The sequence below is a fragment of the Sorex araneus genome, chromosome 5, assembly GCF_027595985.1.
Source record: "Sorex araneus isolate mSorAra2 chromosome 5, mSorAra2.pri, whole genome shotgun sequence".
NCBI classification, from domain to species: Eukaryota; Metazoa; Chordata; class Mammalia; order Eulipotyphla; family Soricidae; genus Sorex; species Sorex araneus.
Window position 1 is genome coordinate 95,035,308 of NC_073306.1, and position 26,821 is coordinate 95,062,128.

The 26,821-nt window shown below is 49.2% G+C and overlaps 2 protein-coding genes across 7 annotated transcripts; one reads left to right on the forward strand and one right to left on the reverse strand.

Annotated features, from left to right (window-relative positions):
• Window positions 1–9,646, reverse strand: DCLRE1B (DNA cross-link repair 1B). 6 transcript variants are annotated; one of them, XM_055137671.1, is made up of 5 exons: window positions 8,956–9,071; window positions 8,360–8,629; window positions 7,042–7,207; window positions 5,980–6,162; window positions 1–1,773 (listed from the first exon to the last, which is right to left on the reverse strand). In XM_055137671.1, the coding sequence occupies exons 2-5, from the start codon at window positions 8,546–8,548 to the stop codon at window positions 689–691; spliced, it is 1,623 nt and encodes a 540-aa protein (XP_054993646.1). In that variant the 5' UTR covers window positions 8,549–8,629; window positions 8,956–9,071; the 3' UTR covers window positions 1–688. The 6 variants fall into 6 exon arrangements, with proteins under 6 accessions (XP_054993646.1, XP_054993648.1, XP_054993652.1 ...); XM_055137673.1 differs by having other exon boundaries at window positions 8,932–9,064; XM_055137675.1 differs by lacking the exon at window positions 8,956–9,071 and adding an exon at window positions 8,010–8,135 and having other exon boundaries at window positions 2–1,773; window positions 8,360–8,498.
• AP4B1 (adaptor related protein complex 4 subunit beta 1) lies at window positions 9,337–26,619 on the forward strand. The gene is made up of 10 exons (XM_004616253.2): window positions 9,337–9,466; window positions 11,877–12,101; window positions 13,324–13,454; window positions 15,939–16,086; window positions 17,500–17,996; window positions 19,591–19,674; window positions 23,076–23,179; window positions 24,256–24,463; window positions 24,639–24,920; window positions 25,964–26,619. Exons 1-10 carry the CDS (start codon window positions 9,354–9,356, stop codon window positions 26,389–26,391), a joined length of 2,220 nt encoding a protein of 739 aa, XP_004616310.2. The 5' UTR covers window positions 9,337–9,353; the 3' UTR covers window positions 26,392–26,619.
• The last annotated feature ends 202 nt before the right edge of the window (window positions 26,620–26,821 follow it).

Genomic DNA, 26,821 nt, shown 5'->3' on the forward strand with positions numbered 1-26,821 from the left:
TATGAGAGAAAAATAATTAAACACCACACACACACAAATTGTACATTCAAAAGTTGATGATATATAGGGTTAAACAGCTAACAGATTGTTATTTCAAGTTTATTGAAACCATTTCTGGGGGGTGGTACTAGGGGCCACACAGTGCTGAAGACTGAGCCTAAGGCAATGCTCCGGCCAAGAATGCTTGTTTACTATGGGGTACACCCTCTGGTACTCAAGGGACTGTAACTGGCACTCCAGCACGCAGAGCATGGGTGGATTCACCCCCTGCATGATCTCCCCAGCCTCCTGCATGGTATTGATATACCACTAGGGCCAAATCTCCAGCCAGTATCAGATCCACACCCCAGACCCAGCCCTCTACCCCTTTCTGTCCATGTTAGGGATGGAGCCCAGGGCACCCACAGGCAAAAGCCTTGCTGCCGAATATCATCCTGGGGCCAGGCAGGGCACACCTTTACTGTGCCTGAGAATGCTGGGCAGAGGCTATACCAAAAAGTGTCTCCTAAACATAGTAAGACACTGAGGATTCCATCGCACTAAGTTGTCATATTAAGGGTTGGGGCCAGCCCATGAAAATCTTGTGAAGACAGAAATGTAAGGCTCCCAACAAAACCATCGATCAGCCATTAGCAACTCTTTCCCAAAGTGCAGTGTTGGGCCAAAAAGGTGTCCATTCTGTCCTCTACTACCTGTCCTTTGGCAAATGTTTATGGTACTTTTGTACTTGCTGGTCAAACTGCCTGGAAGAGAACCTTGCCTGGAACTCACTCACTGGAATCAGGAGATATTTTAATGCCAGGTCTTGGGACCCAGGAGTCAGAATACTGTTCCCCTTGTCATGAAGCAGGTGAGAGTTCAGCCCCAGGAAAGCACTCTGGCTCCCTGTGGCTTTGGGTGCATCTGTGTGTCCCTTGAGTACCAAGTGGGGTTCAACAATGTCCTCTTTGGTCTCCAGAGAGACTGCAGACCTTAAGTGTTCTGAAACACCCCATACCAGGGGGGAAATTTGTATCAGACCTCTTTTCTGGGGGGAAGTCTGTACAGGACCTCTTTTCTGGGACTTGGAAAAAGGGGATGCCCCATCCCACTGTCTGCCACAGCAGCTGGGGAACACCAGCTTCTGGATTTGCACGGGACGGAGGCAAAGCTGCTTCTCCAGGTGCTCAGGGACAGCCTCGTGTGCAGCCTTGACCTTCTCTGGGGTGCTGCTAGCTCGAGACTGCTCGGCAGTTTCGAGGGGCTCAAACATGACTCCTAGAGTCCTTGGTCTCTTCAGTCTCTTTTCTAACCAGAACCAGAGAAAGTCTGCTTTCTGTGAGGACCTCCTGAGTGGCTGCAGAGCGCGGGGGACCGGGGGCGCTAGGGGCTCAGGGCTTAGGCTGTCCTGAAAGCAGTCCTGGTAGGGTTGCCGCTGCACGATGGGCACCACCCGGCAGGGTCTCAGCGCCGCCACAAAGGTGCGCAGCTCTGAGTAGGAGGAATGGTCGGAGTACGGGATGACGTGGATGTCAGGGTGTGACCTGTGGACCCTCCGGCTGGTGGGCAGGATGGCGATGGTCGGGTGGATGTGGTTCCAGCAAAGCATGGCCGAGTGGCAGATCTCCATGTGGTCCACAGCATGGATACGGCCGGCCTCCTCCTCCACCGTGAACACATCTGCCAGGCCCAGCAGCTGGACCAACTCTAGGCGCTGGGGACTCAGCACCACCCAGGTCTGGAACTCGAAGGCCAGGCGCTCCAGCAGAACCTCCTTCCCCAAGCTGTAGAGTCCTGAAAAGGGCATTGGAAGAAGTGAGTGGAGGAAGCTACTGGGGAATCCTGACACACCGACTAAAACGAATTAGGACCTGAAAGTACAGGGGTTAGGTGCTTGCTTTGCAGGCAGCTGAATATGATGCAGGCAGGCCGGCAGGCAGGGAAGGCCCCTCCCCAGGCCAAGGCAGTTAATTTCCTGAGAACAAATAGCTCTGAAGTTGCAAAGGCCAACCTTGGAGAAAACAGGAACTAAGAAGACCCTCACCTATTTCCAGCAACAGACCCAGAGAAGCTCCTGCAGAAACAAAAGGCCAGGAAAAGAATCTCAAAGAAGACCATCACCACTCCCAACTCTACCTCCTTGACAACCTCCTTAGCAACGGACTTTTACCTTGGTAAAAGTAGAAGTACCTATCTTTCACCTAGGTAGAAGCCCCACATGGGGGCTGGTTGGAGAAACCCTATAAAGGCCACCTTGAACAAAGGAAGCGCTTGCGTACGCTGCCAAAGTCCATGTGGCGGAACATGTGTCGCCTGAATCTCCCCTCTTGAGATGTGTACTTTTATGCTTTTGTGTCTAAAGCTGGGGTGTGTAGGGGCTCTCTCCGCCCTTGGAGAAGCCCAAGTTTTCTCTCTCTCTCTCTTTTTTTTGCTTTTTGGGTCACACCGAGCAATGCATAGGGGTTACTCTTGGCTCATGCACTCAGAAATTACTCCTGGCGGTGCTCGTGGGACCATATGGGATGCTAGGAATAGAACCCGGGTCGGCTGCATGCAAGGCAAACACCCTACCCGCTGTTCTATCGCTCCAGCCCCCTGGGTTCTCTCTTGAGCATATTATTCTCCACTCTCTCCCACTTTCTCTTCCTCCCTTCAAAAAACCTCCAAATAGAATCTGTTTTACTTCACTGCATGGCTACTTCTGAAATTCTTTTCTGTGAGGTGAGACAAGAACCCAGTAACCGTGGGTCCCAAGTGGCAGAGGCGGAAGGGGAAAAAGTGACCATCTTTCTTCTCTCTGCTTCACAGAAGTCACCAGTGGGGCTCACCGACATCACACCCAATTCAATCATCGGCATCACATGTGGTTTCCAGAGCCCACCAGGAAAGATTCCTGAGCACAGAGCCAGGAGTCAACCCTGGGCACTGCTGGGTGTGGCCCCAAACCTAAACAAGAAAATAGAATTTCCAGGAGGAGGTGGCAATTGAGAAGAGATTTAGGGAGAAAGAGGGGAGATAACACACAATCCATTAATTCATTCACTTATTCAGCACAACAGAAAGACCACCTCCCAATCCTTGCGCACTGGGAAAACAAAGTCTTACACCTTAGGAAATATAATCTATAAGAGATGTTAGAGATGATCACAGCAAAGGATCTCTCAGTTGAAGGAATTAGGGCCACATCCTCTGGTGCTTGGAGTTTACTCCTGGCCCTGCACCCTGGGATCACTCCTGGTGATGGGTTGGATTAGCCCAGGTTGATAAAGAGTAAGGCAAAAGCCCTACCAGCTTTACTATCTCTCAGGCTTTCCTCAATCCTTTCCACTTATCCTGTTCTTCCACCCTCCCCAGGTCCTTTTCTGTAGGATAACATAGCCTCAGGTAGTTTAGGTTTATTGGGTTACTCCCATCACAGTGCTCTCATTCATCTTTGTTTATTTGTACCTTCTTTTTTTGTGTTTTGTTGACTTGTAAATATTGTTTTTCTCTTCTCTTTGAGTCCTTTGCATAGTTTATTCAGGGCCATGTCCTTTTGTATGGGCACAGGAAGACTGTAGCAAATGCTAAGCTTTGTAACCTGGGAGTCATTTGACGCTACATGATAGTTTCCTCCTGGGCATCTGTTCTCTAAGCCTCAGCTGCCCTTACTTCCTAGCACCCCCAAAAGCAGGGTCCAGACGAGGGACCCAGGGCAAGTGGTGAGTTATGTGCTACCCTGGCATCAAGATGGGCCTGGCCAAAGTGCCTAATGCTTAACTATAAGTTAAGAGCTTGGTCATGGACAAATGCTGTCATGATCCAAAAAGTAATAACTAGATTTGGACCCTGCTAGGGTTAGGAATGATTAATCTGGCCTGAGTGCTACAGTCTGAGTCTGTGGCAAGATGTTGCCAGGAGAGCTGCCCTACAAGCCTCAATGTATTTCTTACTGTGTCCATACAAAAATAACTAGTATTAAGATGTTAATGAGTTCTTGGGCTAAGGAAAGGAGAAAAACCTTAAGAGGTATTTTGCCTGCTGGCAGTCAGGAAGGGCTTTGGAAAGCCTGGCCCTCAGGAAGGGCTTTCTTGTGCTGATTTTGCTACCTGGCTGCCTGTATAGCCTAGAGGGCAAGGTGGAGAGAGAAGCAGGGGAGAGAGGGGTGACGGAAGCGGAATCCAGAGTGAAGAAGAGAAACCAGAGAGCGGGGATGGAGGAGTGAGGTGCTAGGAAGGAAGAGTGCTGGGGGAGAGAGAGGAGAGAGGAGAAATGGGGAGCTCAGAGAGACTGGAACAGGCGTGTGGAGAGAATGGAATAAACAGCATCTGATCAATCAACTGGCTTGGTCCTCCCTCATTTCCTCCTCCTTCCTCCTCCATCTGCCCCATGGCCTGGGAACGACCCCCCCCCAACCTGGGTGAGGGGGGCCGGGCGGCCAACGGAGAGAGCTGCTGGGTATTCAGGGCCTGATCTTGACTCTGCACTTGGGGATCCCTTGTCTCCCCATAATTGCTGTGGTTCATTTAGCAGAATCTGCGGAATCACTGCCCCTCAATTTACCAGCAGCTCAGGCTAGATTTGGGGTGACTTTCCTCCCTCGAAGAGAGCTTATGTTAACTGAATTACAAATCACAATTGCTACCATTGTTTCACCCCCTGCAATGCTTCCGAGGCACATGCAACTCTCAGGAGCACTCCAAGTCTCCATGCTCATGCTCAACTTGTCCTTTGTGATAGGTTGTTTCCCATTCTATCCCTGTCACTGCCCCCCTTTTTATTGATTACTCACTGTAGGTACAGTAACAAAACTTTCATGTTTGAGCTCCGATCATACAGTCATCAAACACCTGTCCCTTCACCAGTGCATGTTTTCCACCACCAAAATCCCCCACACCCAATTCCATACCTTCCCCTACCTGTGTGGCAGGCAATTTGCACAATACTCTCTTTCTCCACTTTAGTTACCTCCGATATTTCGAGCCCAGTCCCACTACCACTCATACCTGCCGAAAAGGCAATGCTAGACAATGAGTTTTGTACTGCTTATTATGGATACAATATGTTTTGCGGCCGCTCTTGCGGATTTCTTGCTCTAGGAATTCTAAAATTTTAATAATTAGGTCTGGAGAGATCGCTGCAGCAAGTTGCTTGGGTCCAAGATTTGTTTGTGTGTCTCTAGATCATAGCCGTGTGGTAGCTTAAGTAGACGGTGGACAGATGTGGCATCATCATCCTCCTTCCCCCACTGGGGCGGGGGGAAGGTGGAGGGCCCACTCCTCCCCTGTGAGGCCTGGCATTTGCCGCCACCGCCACTCATACCTGGAACTTGTCGCTGACTTCTAGAAAATGACAGCTGCTGGGGCTCCTAGAGGGCAGGCAGAGGGACAGCACCTGCCCCCATCTGGAGCAGCCCAGCGGAAATGGCTTATTGCAAAGTCCAGGGCCATCTCTGCAGCAAGTTTCTTGGGCCCGAGATTCGTTTGTATGTCCTCCCCCCATTTTTGAAGCAGCTCCTCTTTCCCTGTGTCAGCCCAGTTTAATTTCAATGTAAGCGTTGCCAGCCACCAGCTTCCATCCATCAGTTGGGGGAACACACCAGGGAACCCTGTCACCACAAGAGCAGCAGTGAAAACACTGAAGCAGTATTCAGGGGACCACGAGGTCATTACGAGGGTTTAACAAGGGGTCTGGCATCAAAGCATGCACTTGAATCCTCTGTGCATATCCCCACCACAACCGACATTTTGTATTTCCTTTCCACTTGAGCCGCTCCTAGGGGTGCCCAGGGATACTCCCAGACCGTGCTTTGTGCTGGGGGACCGTGTGCCAAGGACCAAGCCTTGACCCCCTACATACAATACCCACATGGGCAGCCCTTTGTCCCCAGATCCAGAGTGCAGCTTTAAATAGATCAGTAAGAGTAAATTTCACAAGAAGAGGAGAAATATACAAAGACATAAAGATGTGAGGCATCTAAACTCATTTGCTACAAGAGAAAAAGGAGACACAGCTACTCACCAATCTTCACAGTATGTTGAGGGTGCTTTCGAATGAGCTCAACAATCTGGTGAGCAGCTTCTTGCCGGGACGGCAAAACCAGAGCTGGGTTGCAGTTGGTATTATCGAGGTATAAGGTGTCAATCTGTTTCCCCACTGCCAGGGCTGGTTCCTTGAGCATGGATGGTGTGTATCGAAAATCACCTAGAAAAACAATGTTTGGGAAGGTACAGAGGGTCAGAGCCAAAGGGATAGCAGGAGAACTCGCCCGTCTTCAGCAACAGATGGCCACACCCTCACTGGACACAGGTAAAAGAATCATGGAGTCTGGCATGAAACTAAGATAGCAATCCTGCTTCCCTGTAGAAATGTCTGCATCCTGTCTCAGCTTTTCTGGATCAATTCTTTTTCTGGGGGGAGGGCTGGTAGTATTGGGCCATACCTGGTGGTGCTCAGGACTTACTCCTTGCTCTGCATTCAGGATCACTCCTGGTGGGCTTGGGGAACCATCTGGGGTGATAGGGATCGAACCAGGTTGGTCCTGAGCAAGGCAAATGCCCTACTCCGTACTATCACTTCTAGCCCCAGGGTCATTCTTCATAAGAGGCTTGCAAAGGAGGAACGGAGCTGAGAGAGTATTGCTGAGCTCACCTCAGCAAGCAGAGTTCCAGACTTCCAGGATCAGTTAAGGCTGCTCAAGAGAGTGTCTGGTGGGGCTGGAGCAATAGCACAGTGGGTAGGGCATTTGCCTTGCACGTGGCCAACCTGGGATCGATTCCCAGCATCCTGTATGGTCCCCAGAGCACTGCCAGGGAGTAATTCCTGAGTGAGCCAGGAGTAATCCCTGTGCATCGCTGTGACCCAAAAAGCAAAAAAAAAAAAAAAAAAGAGAGAGAGAGTGTCTGGAGGGCCAAGAAAGATAGCACAATGGTTACGGCACTTGTAGTTGCAAGCAACTGGCCTGAGTCTGATTCCGGCACCCCATATGGTCCCTGGGCACCATCAGGTATGGCCCAAAACCAAATAAGGAAAAAAAAAATAGTGTGTGGGCTAAGAAAATGGGAGGAAGCATGAAAGGCCCACCTGTATAGAGGATGGTCCCAAAGTAGCCTTCAAAGAGAAACATGACAGAGCCCGGGCAGTGATTGGCATCCATGAGGGTGACGGTCATGGTCTCTCGTCCAAATTCATCTAAAGGTAGCACATGACTCTCACCAACCTCCAGGGCGTGGATCCACTGCTTGGATACCTGGAGAAACAACCAGTTAGTTCACAGGAACTAGGCTCCTGCCCAGGTGCCCCTTCCACAGCAGGGGACAAAGGCCAAAACTCTCCTGCAACTGCTGCCAAATGGGGATCCCCAAACAACTACGCATCTTAAATGAAGAGCCCAGAAAAGCCTAGTGGGCCAGTATCAAACTTCCCTGGATCAGGGTAATGGGGGAGAGAAGTGTGTGCGGATGTGGTGGGGGGTGAATAGTAGTTCAGTTAAAAACATTCTGACCAAGAAAAGAAAAAAACCAACATTAAAAACCCAAGAAAAACATGATGTCCACATGAACTGGTCACTGGCAATATTGTAGATTACAGCTCATTATTCAAAACCGGTGGGGGAGGTGATAAAACAAAACCAAATTCCAACCAGTTTCAAGACCCCGTACCCACTAATTAGATGAGAGCTAGGGTAGTGAACCATCACTTTCTACTCAGCATATTGGGTAGCTTTCTTTTCTTTTTTGGGTTTTGGGCCATATCCCATCAGTACTCAGGGCTCACTCCTGTGGCAGTGCTCGGGGAAACATATAGGTCGCAGGGGACTAAACTCGAATGGCTGTCTGCAAAGCAAGTGCTTTACCAGCTGTACTATATCTCTTTAGTCTTCTTTCTTTTTGGTTTCTTTTTTGGTTTTGGAGCCACAGCCGGTGACGCTCAGGATTACTCCTGGCTGTGCTCAGCGGACCATATGGGACAGAACCAGGGTCGGCCGCAAGGCAAACACCCCACCCTCCATACCATCGCATGGGCCCCTCTCTCGGGGTTTTGACCCGCACCTGGTGGTGCTCAGTTGGCTACTCCTGGCGTTGCTAGGGTACGCTCCACGGGGTACAGGGGATGAACCCCGCACGGTGAGCCCGCTGAGCCCTCTGGGCGCCCTCCAGGTGGGGGCTCAAGGCAGTCTATGGGCAAAAGAACAGAGTCCTAGGTGGGCTCACAGATTTCCCCATTCACACAGGAAACACGGCCCCGGTGGGCCAGCTGGACGCCACAGTGCTGCTGTGGACCGAGACTAGATAATTTTTGGTAGATCGCCGATGCTGGCCACTCTGGTCCGAGGCCGTTACCGAGCAGACGCCCCCACCCAGATGGGCCAGCACTCAGAGGCCGACTCGGGTCCCCATACCTTTAGGTGCCGGTTCAAGAGGTGGGCAGTGATGGGGGAGCAGTAGAGGGGCCGGGTCCAGGTGCTGGACAGACCCACGGTGTGGTCCGAGTGCATATGGGTCAAGAAGAAGAGCCGCGCCGAACCTGCCCGGCGCAGACTCCAAAAGTCCACGGCGATGGGCGTATGGGGGATCACGACCCCGTTCATGGTGGCGAGGCTGGAAAAATCCCCAGGCTGCGGGGGTGGGGAGGGTCTACATGCGCATCCGGCGACCCCACAGCAGACAGGCTAGGACGGGAGAGGAGTCAGCAACAGCCAGCCCGATCGCGGAAGCGCCCCGAGAACGGGCGGGAAAAAGGGCTCGCTCGAAAGTGCGGGGCCGGCGCCGAGGCCCAAGCAACCGGCCGCCCCGCCCCGAGCGCCGAGCGCCCCCGGTCCACGCGCCCCCGCCCCCAAGCGCCGAGCGCCCCGCCCCGCGCGCAGAGTATCCCCGCCCCGCGCGCCCTCACTCCCGCGCGCCGAGGGCCACGCCCACTCGCGCGCCGCGCGTCCCCCACCCCCACTCACCGAACGCCCCCGGCCCCACCCACCCGCGCGCTGAGCGCCCCGCCCACCCGCTCAGAGTCATCCAGGTCCTGGAAGCGCGCTCCGTGGGGCGGGGCCAGGCCCGAGCAGCCGAGGCCGGAGCGCGCAGCGCGCGGCACCCGGGCGGGCCGCGCGGGGGCGCTGGGCGGTGCGAGATTGGGGGAAGCGCACGAAGGTGGGCCCGGGCTCCGCTCGGCGCTTGTCTGAGGAGAGTGAGTGGCAGCCGCTCTCTCCGGGAGACGGGACTTCCGGCGAGCGTGTTCTCCGGCCTGTCGGTGACGGCCGCCGCGGGGAGGCGTCCGGAGGCTGCGAGGCGGGGCGGGAGGGCGCCGGCCCGGGGCTCGCTGCGGCTCGGAGTCTCTGGGCGGGGGAGCGGCCTCCGTCAGCCTAGCCGGCGGGCTTCCCCACGGGCCCCGCGGCCGGAGGCATGCCGTACCTCGGCTCCGACGACGCGGTGAAAGAGCTGAAGAAGGCCCTGTGCAACCCGCACGTCCAGGCCGACCGGCTGCGCTACCGGAGCGTCATCCAGCGCGTGATTAGGTACCCGCCGCTCGCCGCCACCCCCTCCCCCGGGCCGGGGAGCCGCGTAGCTGCCGGCACAGACGCCCTCAGTCCTGCCGCCAGGGGCGTGGCCGCCCGGGACTCCGGGCGCGCAGAGGCGTCTTCGCCGCCTGCTCCCCGACCTTCGCTTCTGCTCGTGTTGTGCCCGTGATTGTCACCCGGCCGACCCAGCTGCGTGGCAGCCCTGGAGTCAGCTGACCGTCACTCAAGTCACAGTTCTACCAAATCCGTCCTCTTTTTAACTTGTTTTAAAGTTTTCACTGATGGGAGACTGGAATTTGAGCCACCCCTGGCAGTGCTCATGGCCTGCTCCCGACTCTGTGCTCAGGAATCACTCCTGGAGGGGCTTAGGGGACTGTGGTGTTGACAGAACCAGGGTGAAAAAATATAAAAATATATTTTCACTGCTTGTCTGCCCGCCATCCTCTTTGGAAAATACCATTTTATTTCATTTGGAGCTACACTAGTGAAGCCCACTCCGGGCTCAGTAGTAGGGGGCTGCTGGGGTGCTGTGGAACCCTATGGTACTGGGGTCAGACCAGGGCTCCAGCCCACTGACTTAGCTCTCTGTTCTCCATCTTTTTTTTTTTTTTAAACTTTGTACTACCTTTTGTTCTTATTTCATTACCAAAGCAATTGCAGTAACTTATTAGCTTATTAGTAGATCACTTTTCCTCCCATTTTTCGGTCAGAATTTTTCCAGTATGTAAATTTGAAAGTAATTTGTTTTTGGTTTGGCTTCTGAACACACGAGGATGTTCAGAAGTCATTCTCTGTGGTGCTCTCAGACCGTGTCCTGCCTGGGGTCGCACCCAGGGCTTCTGCACATAGGCGTGCGCTCCAGCTCTGGGAACCATCTCTCTGACACACCTGGGCTCACAAATTATAGAATGCACAAAATTTGTTTGGGTTGCTTTTTTTAAAATGCAAATTTTTCATGAAATCTAGTACTGATTTCAGTAGAGTGGGATAGAAGCCAATATCCACGTCCTTTAGAAGACCACAGTTAAGCAATAATCTACAAAATGAAGTCCAAATTTCTTATAGAACCCCAAAAAATAACCTTTTAACTCAGCCAATTGCAGACTCTCAAAGGAATGTTCCATTCTTGCTAATGTCTGCATGCATTGCAGCATGTATTAAGACCTATTCACCATACCTGTGAGCTGAATTCCTGCTCACTTAGCTCGTTTTACTATTTCCCCATAGAAATACCTTGACTTCTAGGCAGTATTAGACATCTGGATTCCCACAGTACCTTGCCCATCACTTCCCTCTGTTACCCTATAATTAATGTTGATCTTTTCTGGCTCCTTAATAGACATCTCTTTTTTTTGCTGGGGGGGGTGTGGAGGGACACCCACTGATGTTCAGGGGTTACACCTGGCTCTGCTCTCAGGGATACTCCTGGTGTTCGAGGACCCTATGGGAAGCAGGGGATCAAATCCAGGTCGGTCATGTGCTGGGCAAGGGCTCTATCTGCCATACTATCACTCTAGCCCCCTTAATAGACTTGAGTTATGCATATCTTAAGGCATGACTTTTTTTTTTTTTTGCAGTGGATGGGCCACATCCTCAGTACTCAGGGGCTGTTCTTAGCTTTTTTCTCAGGAGTGACCCCTGGAGGTATTGGCAGGGCTGGGGTGGGTTGGAAGAGGAAGGACAGCAGTGAAGACACCATATGTTTATGCTGGGGATTGAACCAGGGTCTGCTGCATGCCAGGCAGGTGTCTCCCCTCTGTGCCATCTCTCCTGCCTCAAGCCAGGACTTCTGTAAGATTATGTCTTAAGAGCACGTGGTCACGTGACATGTTATTCATAACAAACAATACAAAAGAGCATGGGGGAGACCGTTTGCCATAGAGGCAGGGGGAGGGGTGGGTTGGGGGCGCCATACTGGGGATTTTGGTGGTAGAACATGTGCACTGGTGGAGGGTTGGGTGATCGATCATTGAATGAAATTCAAGCAGGAAAGGTTTGTAACTATCGCACGGTGATTTAAAAAAATAATAAAATGAAACTAACATACTGAATAAAAAAAATGTAATGTGGAGTTCATGCCCAGTTCAATCAGCTTAATCAATGGCTGGATAAATAGAAGTACTCCTACATTAAAAAAAAAAAAGATTATGTCCTAAGGTCCTATTCTGAAATGTAGAAGCTGAATTTTCCTAGCATGAACTTGAGATTCTATGAGTATGTGTTGAATGAGTGGAAGAACAGCATCGATTGCAGGTGCAGCACAGGGCAAACTGTGTTGTCATGTGCTAGACAAGGCAGGTCTTCACTCAGAGGTCCTAGTCTGGTTGGCCACGTGGATGTGATGTGCCCTCTTTGATGAGTAGGGGGGTAGATGTTTACTTCTTCCTGCTCTGTGTATTGGTTTCAGGCACATGACTCAGGGATTGGACATGTCTGCCGTTTTCATGGAGATGGTGAAGGCCAGTGCCACCATGGATATTGTTCAAAAGAAGTTGGTTTATCTGTATATGTGCACCTATGCCCCTCTGAAACCAGACTTGGCTCTCCTGGCCATCAACACTCTGTGCAAAGACTGCTCGGACCCCAACCCGATGGTGCGAGGGCTGGCACTACGGAGCATGAGCAGCCTCAGGTTAGCCCTGCCCTGCCCACTTCTCAGTGACTGGGGAGGCTGAGGAGGTTAGGGGAACCTTTTTATTTTGGGGAAGGGATGGTAGAGGGGGGTACATTTTTCAGTGCACAGGGATCACTCCTAATAGTTCCCAGGGAACTACAAGTGGTGCTGGGGATTTAACCCAGGTTGACCACATGCAAGGCAAGGCAAGCCTTAGAACCTGCTGTACTATGGCTTAGGCCCATGGGGCACCTTTTTAAGGATAACAATTTATTTAATCTCCTCAGTACTGGGAACACACTGTTGCAACTCTTAGGTTTTCTGCGTTGCTTCAGAGTTCTATTTTCTTATTTGTTAATTTTTAGACCACCCTTAACTGTGCTCAGGACATACTTTTGGCTCTGCACTCAGCCTCACTCCTGGCTCATTCAGGAGACCATATAGGATACCTGGGATTGGACCTGGGTCAACCACCTGCAAGGAAAGTGCTGTACCCACTGTACTTTCTGTCTGGCCCCTGTTTCAGCTTTCTAAACTATGTCCAGTGGGGTCACTGTCACTGTCATCCCGTTGCTCATCGATTTGCTTGAGCGAGCACCAGTAACGTCTCATTGTGAGACTTATTGTTACTGTTTTTGGCATATCCAATACACCACGGGTAGCTTGCCATGCTCTGCCATGTGGCGCAGTACTCTCGGTAGCTTGCCGGACTCTCCGAGAGGGGTGGAGGAATCGAACACAGGTCGGCCGTGTCAAAGGCTAACGCCCTCCAATGGGGTGCTTGATGAAAAGTACAGCAGGTATGGAGGGCACTTGCCTTGCATGTTGCACACCTGGGTTTAATCCCTTGCACTCTGTGTGGTCCCCCAGCACTGCCACAAGTGCTCCCTGAGGGCTAGGAGAAAGCCCTGAGCTTAACTGGTATGGCTTCAAAACAAAATAAAACAAATTCATGAGCAGTGGTTTCATTAAGGGGAGTCTTCCCTCTCTATGAATTAATTCTGGGTTTGGGTCATAGATTTCTAAACAATTCCATATGCATAATTTTCTTTGCTATCTGTGCAACATTTTTCTGAGTGAAAGAGTCAAACACAGCTTAAATTCGGCAGCTTGTCTCTTAGTTTCTAATGATCTGATAGATGTACATTCAAACATATACTCAACTCTTTGTTAACTGTGTAGAGGCTAAATGATGTTAAAACTAGTAACTCAGGATTGGCTGACTCTCTGTATTTCTTAGGATGCCTGGTGTACAGGAATATATCCAGCAGCCCATTCTCAATGGTCTGCGGGATAAGGCTTCATATGTTAGAAGAGTGGCTGTTCTTGGATGTGCCAAAATGCACAATCTTCATGAAGACTCTGAAGTGGGTAAGTTTCCATGTCGTAGTGATATTTGCCTCTCCATTTTATAAATATATATATATATATATATATATATATATATATATATATATATATATATATGCAGTAGGGCGTTTGCCTTGCATGCGGCCGACCTGGGTTGGATTCCTCTGTCCCTTTCGAAGAGCCCGGCAAGCGACCGAGGGTATCCCACCCACACAGCAGAGCCTGGCAGCTACCTGTTTCGTATTCGATATGCCAAAAACAGTAACAAGAAGTCTCACAATAGAAACGTTACTGGTGCCTGCTCGAGCAAATCGATGAACAACGGGATGACAAGTGCTACAGATATATATATATATATATATATATATATATATATATATACATATATATATATATCAGAGAGTTTCTTGCCCACACGCCTGGCTGTCTTCCCCACGGCCCCTCGGAGGGGATGGGCTCCAGCTTCCCTCCCCACCCTGAATAGAGCTCCCGGTGGCAGAAGACTACCAGAACCTAACTACAACCATGCTCGAGGCTAGAGGCCCCTCTCCACACATTCGGACAGGCCTCACGCAGAGGAACCCAGGTGTGTGTAATCCCATCAACGGCCAACATCCAGAGACTTAAAAGCAAGATCCCAGAAGCGATATCTTGTATCCTGCTTCTTCCTCTGGGAGAAATTGGCAAGCTTCTGAGAGTTTCCTGCCCACATGGGACAGCCTTGCAAACTTCCCATGGTGTATTCATATGCTAAATCCAGTAACAAGCTGGATCTCATTCCCCTGACCCTGAAAGAGCCTCCAATGTTGAGTCGAGAGAGACTTCTAAGATCTCAGGGAAAGGACAAATGAGAGGTTACTGAGCCCGATCAAGAAATCTGCCCTTTGGACCCTGCTGTGGAGCGAGCATGATGGAAGAGCCCAAGGAAGCGCCCTTGGACTCCAAGCAGCCCACTGAACTAATTCCGGCACGGGATTGGAGAACCCACGGCGGGCTGAAACAGTGGAAACCGGGCATCCCCCAATTCTTTTAACCTCTCTCTCTCAACCCCTTCCTCCCGAGCACAGCGCAGGGTCCTCGGCTTTCTGAGCGCAAAATGGAGACGCCGAGCCTCTCTCTAGGTTTCTCCATCTTATGAGCACCATAAAAGGGTAAAAGTTTGTAGTGATGTTATTTCTGGTTGTACTTTCCCTGGACTTTATACAGAAACCCAAAACCTAATGTCATCTTAGCATCAGCAATATGTAATGGTTCCTTTTTAATGGGTCGGACTTTTGTGGGAGATCCTAACAAGAATAGTAAGTCTGTTGCTGAAATATTGAAGGCAATCAAAGTGGTAGCCATCTCTCTAGACTGAACTAAGCTATATCCCCACGCCGGCTGAGAAGAAATTTTCTTCTTTCTCGGGAAGAAACGCGGCGTGGCGTCAACCATAGTGTGATGTCCATTAAGCAAACAGACCTGGTGGCGTGGGAATGGGATATAAGGGGAAAAATTATGTACATGGAACAGTGGGACGCTGGTGGAATCTCGAGCCGGAGCCAATACCAGCGCAAGACCTTCGGTTCCAGAAACTGCTTGTAGACACTCTACTAGTCTATCAACTAAGCCAGAGCCCCACGCCTGCTGATGACGGGAAATAACCATCCTTTTCGGTTTTTTTTCCCTTGTCAGGCAGCGTGGCGATTACTAAACAGGCGTAAACTCGGTGGCGTGGGGCAAGGGGGAAAAAGAAAAGTTATGTAACAAACAGCGGGACTTAATATCTCTATATTCTTAGCAATGGAGAACTATCAAATGCCTCCTTGGCAATAGGACTGTCTTTTTCTTTTTTGGGGGAAACCCCAACAACGGTAGTGAGTTGTGTGTTGAAACATGGAATGTAATCGAGATAAAGCGTAAACGAAGTGAAACTTATCACTTACAAGGGTGGGGACTGGGGAGGTGGGAGGGGGCGGCAGGTATACTGGGGGGGTTGGTGATGGAAGATGGGCACTGGTGAAGGGAAGGGTGTTTGAGTATTGTACAACTGACATAATCCTGAAAACTATGTAACCCTCCACATGGTGATTCAATAAAATTTAAAAAAAAAAGACTGAATAGGAAAAAGAAAGAATGAATAGGTACACACACACACGAATAAAAAGAAAAGAAATCTATGATTAGTGGGATTTCGTGATTCGTGATATATATATTTATATATATACATATATTTTTTTTTTGTAAAAGATGATGTGATCTTAAGAGAAGAATAATTTGGACTGACTTTTGTACATAGCTCTTTAGGGTATGGGGGCTTGGTGTTTTTTGAAATTAGAGAAGTCCATTCTTTAGGGTCCAAGCGTGAGTGTTTGTATGGTTATTTTAAATCATCTGGAAGGGACTCTTTCTTTTTTTTTTTTCTTATAGCAGAGAAGTTAAACTTTGTGTGTCTGGAGCAATTCCTTTAGTTTGCTCTCTCAACCTCTGAAGATTAGCTCCTTTATCTGTGATCTCTTTTTCTAGATGGTGCCCTGGTGAATGAATTATACAGCCTGCTGCGTGACCAAGATCCAATTGTGGTTGTGAATTGCCTGAGGTCGCTCGAGGAAATTCTGAAACAGGAAGGCGGTGTGGTCATCAATAAGCCCATTGCTCACCATCTCTTAAATCGGTTTGGCCCAGCTCAGTTCTCTTTTTATTGTGATGAACTTGTTGCATCCAACAAGTGAGAGCTTGTTGGAGCAGTGAATTAAGGAGAGGTCTGCTGCACCTTCTGTAGGGCAGAAAGGGAAGTTAATCATGATTAACATCCTCATCTTCTATTGAATTTCTTTCATTTGCATTAGTGTCTTTTGGTGAGATGATAGAACCAGCCTCTGGGGATAAATTCTGTCCTCCTAAAGGAATCTCCCAAGCCCAAATGATGCATTTTTATTTATTTATTTATTTTTTTTTTATTTTATTGAATCACCATGTGGAAAGTTACAAAGTTCTCAGGCTTATGTCTCAGTTATACAATGCTCAAACACCTGTCCCTTCACCAGTGCTCATATTTCACCATCAAAAACCCCAGTATAGGGGGCTGGAGCAATAGCACAGCGGGTAGGGCGTTTGCCTTGCACGCGGCCGACCCGGGTTCGATTCCCAGCATCCCATATGGTCCCCCGAGCACCGCCAGGGGTAATTCCTGAGTGTAGAGCCAGGAGAAACCCCTGTGCATCGCCGGGTGTGACCCAAAAAGCAAAAAAAAAAAAAAAAAACCCAGTATACCTCCCACACCCACCCCCACCTGCATAACTGATAAATTTCACTTCATTTTCTTTTACTTTGATTACATTCCATATTTCAACACAAAACTCACTATTGTTCTTGGAGTTTCCCCCCCCCAAAAAAAAACCAGCCCTACTGAGAAGGAAGCATTTGATAATTAGTTTTCCATTGCTGAGAATGAAGAGATATGGAGTCGTGAGGCCGCAGTAGCGGCCTTGCGGTTTCAGATTTCTGTATTTTAGTATTTCAGTAATTAAGTCCAGGGAGATTTATGTTAGAAATTGCATTATTTCCCTTCCTGGGGCAGCATGGGGCAATAGCTTGGTTCACCGTCTAGAGACATGGCTGCAAGCACTTGCTGAGACCAAAAGTAGTCTAGCTGGCCTCCGGATCTTGGTCGAGCATTTTATTTGTTCTTAACTTTACAGTGGGTAGGGGGCTTGTCTTGCACACCCAGGTTCTATCCCAGGCATCCGTTATGGGCTCTCAGACACTGCCAGGAATAGTCTCTGAGTGCAGAGCCAAGAAGAGTAAGCCCTGAGTTACCACTGAATATGCCCAAACACCAACCAACAAACAAAAAATGTAAGCTCTAAATCTAGGGTGTCTTATCAAGTCCACATTTGTCCTGTAATCAAGAATTTAAATCCTATTTTATGAAACCTTTAACTAGTATGAAAAAGGAGTGGTCTAATTTATTGCCCAACCTATTTTCATTCCTTGTGCACTTATCTTTTGGCAACATGGTACTTAGCTAGGGGTGGGTTGAATTTCTAAAATGACATCTTTGTTTTCTTTTGGGGTGGGGGGCTAGCATGTCAAAACTGGACCAGTGGGGCCAAGCTGAAGTACTGCACTTCCTTCTGCGCTACCAGCCCCGCAGCGAGGAAGAGCTGTTCGACATCCTCAACCTCTTGGATGGCTCCCTCAAGAGCGGGAGCCCCGCTGTGGTGATGGCAGCCACGAAGCTCTTCCTGATCCTGGCCCAGAAGTTCCCTCATGTCCAGACAGACGTGCTGGTGCGAGTCAAGGGGCCCTTGCTGGCTGCTTGCTCCTCAGAGAGCCGTGAACTCTGCTTTGCTGCTCTTTGTCATGTGCGCCAAATCCTGCGGAGTTTGCCCGGCCATTTCAGCAGCCACTACAAGAAGTTCTTTTGCTCCTACTCGGAACCCCACTATATCAAGCTCCAAAAGGTGGAGGTGTTGTGTGAGTTGGTGAATGACGAGAATGTGCAGCAGGTGCTGGAGGAGCTTCGAGGGTACTGTACCGACGTGTCCGCCGACTTTGCCCAGGCTGCCATCTTTGCCATAGGTACGTGTCTGCCACACAGCTGCAAAGCCATGGGGAGGAAAAGGAAGTGTGCACGGGAATACTTCAGCCAGAAAATGTAAGTGCCTAAGAGCTGGGTCACTGATTCCATACAGGGCAGTGACATGGCTGAGCTGGGTTTGCTTTTGTCCTAGGGACATATCTACTGGTACTGGGGGCTACTCCCAGTGGAGCCTGGTGGACTACTAAGCTGAGGATCAGACTGGGGCCTCCCACATGCAAAACCTGTGCTCTGGCCCTTTGGGCTCTCTCCCTGGCCCTACTTTTGCTTGGTGTTTGTATTTTTGTTGTTGTTATTGTTGGATTTTGTTTTGTTTTGCCACACCTAGCAGTCCTCAGGGCTACTCCTGGCTCTACATTCAGGAATCACTCCTGGTGGGGCTCCATAGAGATAGAGCATCAGGGATAAAACTCTGGTTTGCTACATGCCAGGCAAGCTTCCTGCTAGTGTGTATTAGCTCCCCATCCCCTTTTGTTGTTGTTTGTTTTATCCCCATCAACATTAGTTTTCCCTATTTTCCAGGAGAGGAAATACAGGTAACTCAAACTATTACTTAAAATGTGTGTCACCTTTTGCTGCCTATTTACAAAAATACTTACCCGGCGCCAGAGAGATAATACAGGGGTTGAGACACGAGCCCTGGTTTGATCCTCTCCTCCTACCCCCCTCATACCTCAGTCTCCAGAGCACCACTAGGAGTGATCCCTGAGCACAGAGCCAGGAGTAAACTCTAAGTACTGTAGGGTGTGGCCCCAAACAAAACAAAAAAAATGCCTACCATAGTTCTGTGAGGTATCAGGAAGTACATAAGTTATTAATTTGTTTGAAATATGAAGAAACTAAAGCAAAAAAAAAAAGGAAAAATATTATTTACTTTTGCCTGGCGATGCACAGGGGTTACTCCTGTCTCTTGCACTCAGGAATTACTCCTGGTGGTGCTTGGGGGACCATATGGGATGCTGGGAATCGAACCAGGGTCGGCCACATGCAAGGCAAACGCCCTACCTGCTGTGCTATTGATCCAGCCCTGCAAAAATGTTACTGCTGAAAGCTTGCCTCGTTTCCAGCCTGAATCTGGAATCGACTTTCCTGAGTCAGAGTCTTCTGTCAGCTCACCGTTCCTTCTGACCTCTGAGCTATGTGCAGTAACGAGTACAGACAATACAGGATAAGTCTCAGCAATTTTGTCACATTACCATGGCAGGAGTTCACTTCATAAAACGAAAGCAGTCAGGTTGTGGTGGAGGAGAAGGAGCAGCTCAAATTGGAGAAGGAACCATCATGTTAGACTCAATTATGGTTCTTTTTTTGAGGCAGAAAAGAGGGATAAAAGAGGAAGGCAGAAATCATAACCAGGAGCTGGCTATAAAGTGTTCCTCTGAAATTTTTTCCCCATGACATTTCAGCTTTCTACTGAACAATGAAAGAAAAAAAAGACTTCTTTTGTTAACCAAACTTCCATTAGAATAAAATTACAGTATCTGATTAGAATGTCTCTGCCTTTGGCTGGTGAGAAAGTGTATTAGAAGGACATGGTATTTGACTCCACACCTTCTGCTTTCCTGTCTTCCATAGGTGGCATTGCCAGGACCTACACAGATGAGTGTGTACAGATCCTCACAGAGTTGGTTGGTCTTCGACAGGAGCACATCACCACTGGTACTGGCTACCTTTCTTTCTTTGTTGTTTGTGTTTGCTTTTTGGGCCACATCCAGAAGTGCTCAGGGGTTCCTGGAGATTCAGCTGGCCAGTGCAGGGCAGGAATGCTACCTGCTGCATAATGCTCTGGCCCCATGTTTTGTTTTGTTTTCTGTTGTCTGACTTATAGAAGTTGTTCCACTATTTATTGTTGAATAACATAGAGGCATAAACTTTTCTTTGTTTCCTTACATTGTCATCAGAAAATCATCAAGTTTTTGAGATCCAAGAGTCCAGGTTGCCATGAGTTTCTGAGACTCTATGTGAAGAGTACTTGCTTGTCATCACCCCACTTTATTCCCCTTTTGGTTGGCGGAAGCCATCAACAGTGTTTTCCTGGGCTGGAGCTGAGGTGAAGCAAGCAAGGTACTTAGGATGCAGAGATAGAAAGAGACACTCCCTCTTGGGTTTGTGTCAGTGCTAACCTGGCATGTCTTAAGTTTTACATGGTCATACTTTCTCCTCACCAAATCCCTGCCCGAGGTCCTGCGGGGTATCTCCATTCATACTGCCTGGCTAGTATGAATCAAGAGCACTTCCCACAGTTGCATACAGTGTTACAAAATTGTCCCAAGTGCTTTTGCTTTCTGTAGCTCCTTTATCTGTGCAGCCATCCTACAGGAGTAACCTTCACTGAGGAAAGTATGTTTTTGTTGACAGCAACAATACTTTTCTGTCATTAACAAATATAGTTATTTTAAAATTGAAAGAAAGAGGGAAGAAGCAGTAGTACAGTGGTTTGGAATCTTGCTTACATACAGACATCTACATATTCCATATTTATGGTTCCCAGGAATGATCCCTGAGCCTGAGAGAGAAAGGGGGAAAGGGGGAGAGAGAAAGAGAGAAAGAGACAGAGAGGGAGGGGGAGAGAGAGAAAGAAAAGAAAAAAGAAAGAAAGGAAGAAAGAAAGAAAGAAAGAAAGAAAGAAAGAAAGAAAGAAAGAAAGAAAGAAAGAAAGAAAGAAAAAGTCACTGTCATCCCGTTGCTTATCCATTTGTTCGAGCGGGCACCAGTAACGTCTCTCATTGAGAGACTTATTGTTACTGTTTTTGGCATATCCAATATGCACGGGTAGCTTGCCAGGCTCTGCTGCGCGGGCTTGATACTCTCAGTAGCTTGCTGGGCTCTCTGAGAGGGGCGGAGGAATCGAACTCGGGTCAGCCATGTGAAAACCCAACCGCTTTGCTATCGCTCCAGCCCCAAGAAAGAAAGAAAATATATATTAGGGCAGAATATACTTCTGCCCTGAGAAAGGAAAGGCATCTTATATCAGCCTTTGAAGCAGGGGAAATATTTCAGATGTGCAGGTTAGGAGAAGGAGGAGGGGACATTCTAAGCCAAAGGCTGCCTACAAGTAAGGGCTCAGAACAGGAGGATTCCTGGAGTTGCCAAGTACTCTGAATCTGGAACAACAGTTGCACCTGTTGTTCAAACCCACCTGTTTGTACCGATCAGCCCAGGCCAGAACCTGGACTTCTGCCCCAGGAGCCCTCCTTTCCTTTGCCTGAACCCGGCTCGCTCCTCACGTGCACACTTGGGCTCTGCCCATGCTGATTCTGACACTTCTAACCAGCCACGTGTCACCCACTTACTCTGCCTCAGCTCCTGGGACCGTTCCTCAGCCAGAAGCCAGTTGGGTGGTTCTATGCGTGTAGGGCCCCTCCCCTCAGGGAGAGTGTGCCCAGATAGTCTCTGCCACAGGGGCCAGGAGAGGCCTCGGGCTGGTTCCTGCCCACAGCCCTACCAGAAGCCAGGAGGCCAGGTGACTGGCTGGCAGTGGTCTGCTGGAGAGGCCCAGAAGCTGAGCTCAAGATAAGGGCACCTAGGATGCAGAGCGAGTGGAGAGAAATGGGACAGGACTCATCGCTAGGCAGCTGGGAGATGGGGAGCAGAAAGAGTGATTCAAAATCATATACTAATCCACTTGAAGCACTCGAGGTAGGGTAGTTCCGCCGGTGGAAAGCAGGAACTCAAGGTCCAGAGCAATAGTATAGCACAGAAGGTGCTTGCTTGCTTGCCTTGCATGCACTGATCAAGGTTTGATCCCCAGCACCACATAAAGTCCCCCAGACACTGCCAAAGTGATCCTTGAGTATAGAGCCAGAAATAATCCCTGATCACAGTCAGGTGTGACCCCAAAACAAAACTAAATGAATAAAGGCAGAAACTCAGAGGAATTAGGGAAAACAGTGCCTCTTGCTCGGGCCCAGGTGAGTTGCAGGAGATGTCAAGAAGCCAGCTCCTGTTCTACGTGCAGTTGGGCAGAGATTTTGGCATGAGACATGTTTATAGAACCAAAATGAGCTGTGAAGACAGACACTGCTTTGGCCACACGGGATCAGGCAGAGAAGGAGAGACTCCGAGAGGGTGTTCTTGAGAGATCCATCAGCTGGGCTGGGGGAGGTGAGAAGGAAAGCTGTGTGAATAATAATGAAGAGGAGCCCAAGCCGAGATGATAATAAAAACACTGACTGAACAAAAGCAGATAAATGAAAGGCTTCAGAAAATCATGCACCATGACAGGCTGACCCAAAGTGCTTAAAAGTAACTTGAATCACACGTTTATTTTCTCCCTCACATGCAGGAGCCCAGCTCTTACTCCACACCCCCTACTTGGTTCATCTCTCAACTGGTTTTTAAAAGAAGTGTAATTAGTAAAATATACAGGTTCTAGGATTTATCTTTGGAACCGTTTTGCAAGTGTCCAAATCAGTGACACTAGTGACACTCACTTTGTGCCATTGGTGATGACCAACATGAGAGAGAGAGAGAGAGAGAGAGAGAGAGAGAGAGAGAGAGAGAGAGAGAGAGAGAGAGAGAGAGAGAGAGAGAGAGAGAGAGAAGAGAGAGAGAGAAGAGAGAGAGAGAGAAGAGAGACATTGCGCATGTCAGATGCTTAGAGATGGGGCAGGGGGAGAGAGAAATTACCCATGTCAGATGCTTTGAAAGAGGGAGGGAGAGGGGCTGGAGCAATAGCACAGCGGGTAGGGCGCTTGCCTTGCACGCAGCCAGACAAGGCTGACCCAGGTTCGATTCCCAGCATCCCATATGGTCCCCTGAGCACCGCCAGGGGTAATTCCTGAGTACAGAGCCAGGAGTAACCCCTGTGCATCGCTGGGTGTGACCCAAAAATGCAAAATCAAAAAAAAAAAAAAAGGAAAGAGGGAGGGAGAGAGAGAGTACCCTTGTCAGATGTTTAGAGAGAGACAGAGACAGCCCATGTCAGTGCTTCCTTGAAGTGCCTTTCCAGCAGTTCTGTGGCAGGAACTCTGAGCAACGTGGTGTGGGTCTGTGGCTTTGCTTCACACTCCTCTGTGGCAGTGCTAACCTGGGCTCTTGTCTCCCATGTGGTGCTGTAGCTGTGGTGCAGACCTTTCGAGACCTGGTCTGGCTGTGTCCTCAGTGCACGGAAGCCGTGTGTCAGGCCCTGCCCGGCTGTGAGGAGAGCATTCAAGATAGTGAGGTAGGCTGGCATTCTTCTGTTGTTTCTTTGTTTGGGAGCCACACCCAGAGGTGCTCAGGGGCTGCTCCTGACTCTGTGCTCAGGGATCACTCCTGGCCATGATCAGGGCACTATATGCCGTTCCGGTGATTTGAACTGGAGTCAACAGGGTACAAAGTAAGTGCTTTAACCCCTATGCCTTCCCTCTGACACCTAGACTGTAATTGTTTACTGACAGGGAGTAGGGGAATGCTTGGGACTCTGCTGTCTGAAATGGAATCTCTTCTTCTTACCCAATATCTAAACTAAATTTTTTAATTTGTAATTATTTGTAATGATTTTTATTATAATTTCATGTATCATAATTTCCAAAACTGTTCATGGTAATTTTGGAAATTATTACATTGTCAGCTTGGATACCCTTCAGGGTCTAGCTGGCATATAGATGATTACCAAAACTACAGACTTAGTCTAGAAGCTTTGATACTGTTATTCTCTTGAATAGTTTTAAGCTTGAGCCCTGGAGTTGTCAGCTGGAATGAAAATCAGAATCATTTGTGGAATTTTGCAAATAGTTGGTCTTCACCCAGGTCTCCTGACTCAGATCTCCAGATGTGGAGTAGTTGGGCCCTTCTGTATGTTCTCCCCTCTTTTTCTCTTGGTTGCTGTTGGGTGCACACTTTGGGTTGTACTTGTCCACTGGGTTGCTGTGCCAGGGGTCTCAGCATGTGGAGTGGTGCTAGGAACAGAACTCAGAGCCTTACAGATGAGTCTGATGTACAGTTTAGGTTTGTTCCCACTCTCCTGAAGTAATTTGGGGCCATTTTTGAGTTACTAAAACATGAACTCCATGCAGGGGGGCAGAGGCGACCAATGTGAGGGAACCTGTTGTTCCATTAGCATTGCCTGTGGAAGTCCTGCAAATCTCGGGAGACTCAGGAGTGGGGTGGTGTGGGGTGTGATAACAGTACAAACTGAAGGGAGGAGAAGAGGATGGCTGGGGGGAGAAGTGGACCCCGTGCCAGCCTGCGGTTTCTGGGATCTCATGGCCCCACTGTGAGCTCCTGCTCCAACCCCTTCATTTTTCCATTCTTCAGGGGAAGCAAGCGCTGATTTGGCTCCTGGGCATCCATGGGGAAAGAATTCCCAACGCACCTTATGTGTTGGAAGAGTTTGTGGAGAATGTGAAGTCAGAGACGTTCCCTGCTGTCAAGATGGAACTCCTCTCAGGCCTGCTGCGCCTCTTCCTCTGTCGTCCTGCCGAGTGCCAGGACACGCTGGGCCGCTTGCTGTGTTACTGCATAGGTGGGTTCCTCGCTGACACGCTGCCTGCAGCTTTCCTTGTTTGGTGAGCACTGGGCGCCAAGAGGAAGAACAGGAGTATCAGCACATCCTCCCTCCTGTGTTCATCGGCAGCGAGGTTGGAGGATAGTGTGTGGGCGATGGTTTTCCTTCACAGTCTCTTGCCTTCTTCCCTCAGAGGAAGAGAAAAACATGGCAGTTCGGGACCGAGGGCTCTTCTATTATCGCCTCCTCTTGGCGGGTATTGATGAGGTGAAGCGGATCCTGTGTAGCCCTAAATCTGACCCTTCTCTTCGGCTTTTGGAGGATCAGGCAGAAAGACCGGTGAATAGCTGGGCCTCTGACTTCAACACTCTGGTGCCCGTGTATGGCAAAGCCCGCTGGGCAACCATCTCCAAGTGCCAGGGGCCAGAGCATCGTGGCCCAGAGCCTGCCAACCCTGCATCTTTTGCCACGTCAGGTAAAAATGGCCCTTATTGACTGTCAGCCATAAAAAAAATGTTCACCTTGTGCAGTGACTGGCAAAAAGCGGAGTACTGCAGCAAAGTCTCACATAGTTGCCTGAACTTGAACTCTGCACAAGAAAATTTTCCATTGTGTTTTCCACTGCTCTTTATTGTTGTTATTGTTGCTCCAGTGTAGAGGGGTTCATTGAACTCAGCTGCAGTACTCACACACTTGGTTGGAGTGTTCCCTGGGGACTGCACACTTGATGGTAGAACTGGGACCTCAAACCTCAGGACCACCTGGGCTCATACTTGGGCATGTGGAGGAATGCCAGGGATCAAACCTGCAGTCTCTGGGACCTTGAGCTTGGAAGATAGGCTGTTACCACTGAGTAACTCTGGGCCTTCTTTGTGTTGTTTTTGTTCATTTTTGGGCTATTACTTGCTCCATGCTAGGAGATGTTTACAGCAATGCTCAGGGAACCACATGGTGACAGGATTTGAGCCTGGGCCTCCCTTATGTGGAGCATGGTTCTCTCTTCAGTGCTTCATTGTTTTTTATTTATTATTTATTTTTGTTTGTTTGGGGGACACACTGAGAAGTGCTCAGGACTTACTCCTGGCTGTGTACTTAGGGATCAGTTTTAACAGTGCTTGGGGGACCATATGGGGTGCTGGGGATTGATCTCACACTGGCCATATGCAAGGCAAACACCCTCCCTGCTGTACTGTCATTCCAGCCCCTCATTATTATTATTATTATTATTTTTCTTTTTGTGTCACACCTAAAAATGCTCAGGGGTTGTTCCTAGTTCTGCACTCAGGAATTATTCCTGGTGGTGCTTGGGGGACCATATGGGATGCTGGGAATCAAACCCAGGTCCCTCCGTGTGCAAGGCAAATGCCCTACCCGCTGTGCTATTACTCCAGCCCCTCATCATTGTTTTTTAATGCCATTTATCCAAAGAGGAAAACCCAGTTGTGCAACTTTGGTTGTCAGGGTGTTGTTTCTTAGTGACTAAGAACATGACTTTCACAAGCTTTCTGACCCTTTCAGGACCTTTGATTCTTGAAGAGAACCAGGAGAGGGGGCAGGAACTCCCTGACTCTGGAGCCCTCATGCTCATCCCCAATCGACAGCTGACGGCTGAGTGTTTCGAGAAAACATGGCTAAGCCTGGAAGTTGCTCGGCAACAGGTGATCCCCTGGCAGGGAGCAGTTCATGCTGATACCCTCCAGATGGCTCTGCAAGTAGTGAACATCCAGACCATCGCAATGAGCAAGCCTGGTGCCCAGCCATGGAAAGCCTACCTCAGTGCGCAGGATGAGGTGGGCTGTCTATTCTTGACAGAACTCTTGGTGGAGCCCGAGAACATGGAAGTGCAGATCTCTGTCAAACAAAGTAAGGCGAGGATGGAGACCCTGAACGGTTTCATGTCAGTCTTAGAGATGGTGATCGGGACCGTCGGAAACATAAAGTCCTAACCAGACCTCGCAGCTCTCCGAAGCTTCTTCCTAGAGGAGTTGCTTACAACCTGGATAATGTCAAGTGCAGTGAAGAATGGGGAAGGCAAGAATCAGGATTTTTATGTTTTTGCCTAAAGACCATTGACTTACTCCTTTCATTCTTACGATCAAGTGAATGCTTCTCCCAGGCCCTCTCTCCCCCATATAGTTTTTTAAATAAAAGTTTATGTGGGTAAGGTATAGAAATGGATGATGAGAGGATTTGGATTCAGTCTTAGGGGCTGGTTTACTGATGTGTGATATGTGTTGAAACTGGAATTGTCACTTGCGGAGGGTCAGCTTTTCTGCCTTGAATCATTGTAGTGAGTTCTGGGCTATTCTCGTAGTGCTACTCCTGCTTTGGAAGCCAGAAACCAAAGTCCCTGGAGCATTGTGCGCAGAAGCTCTT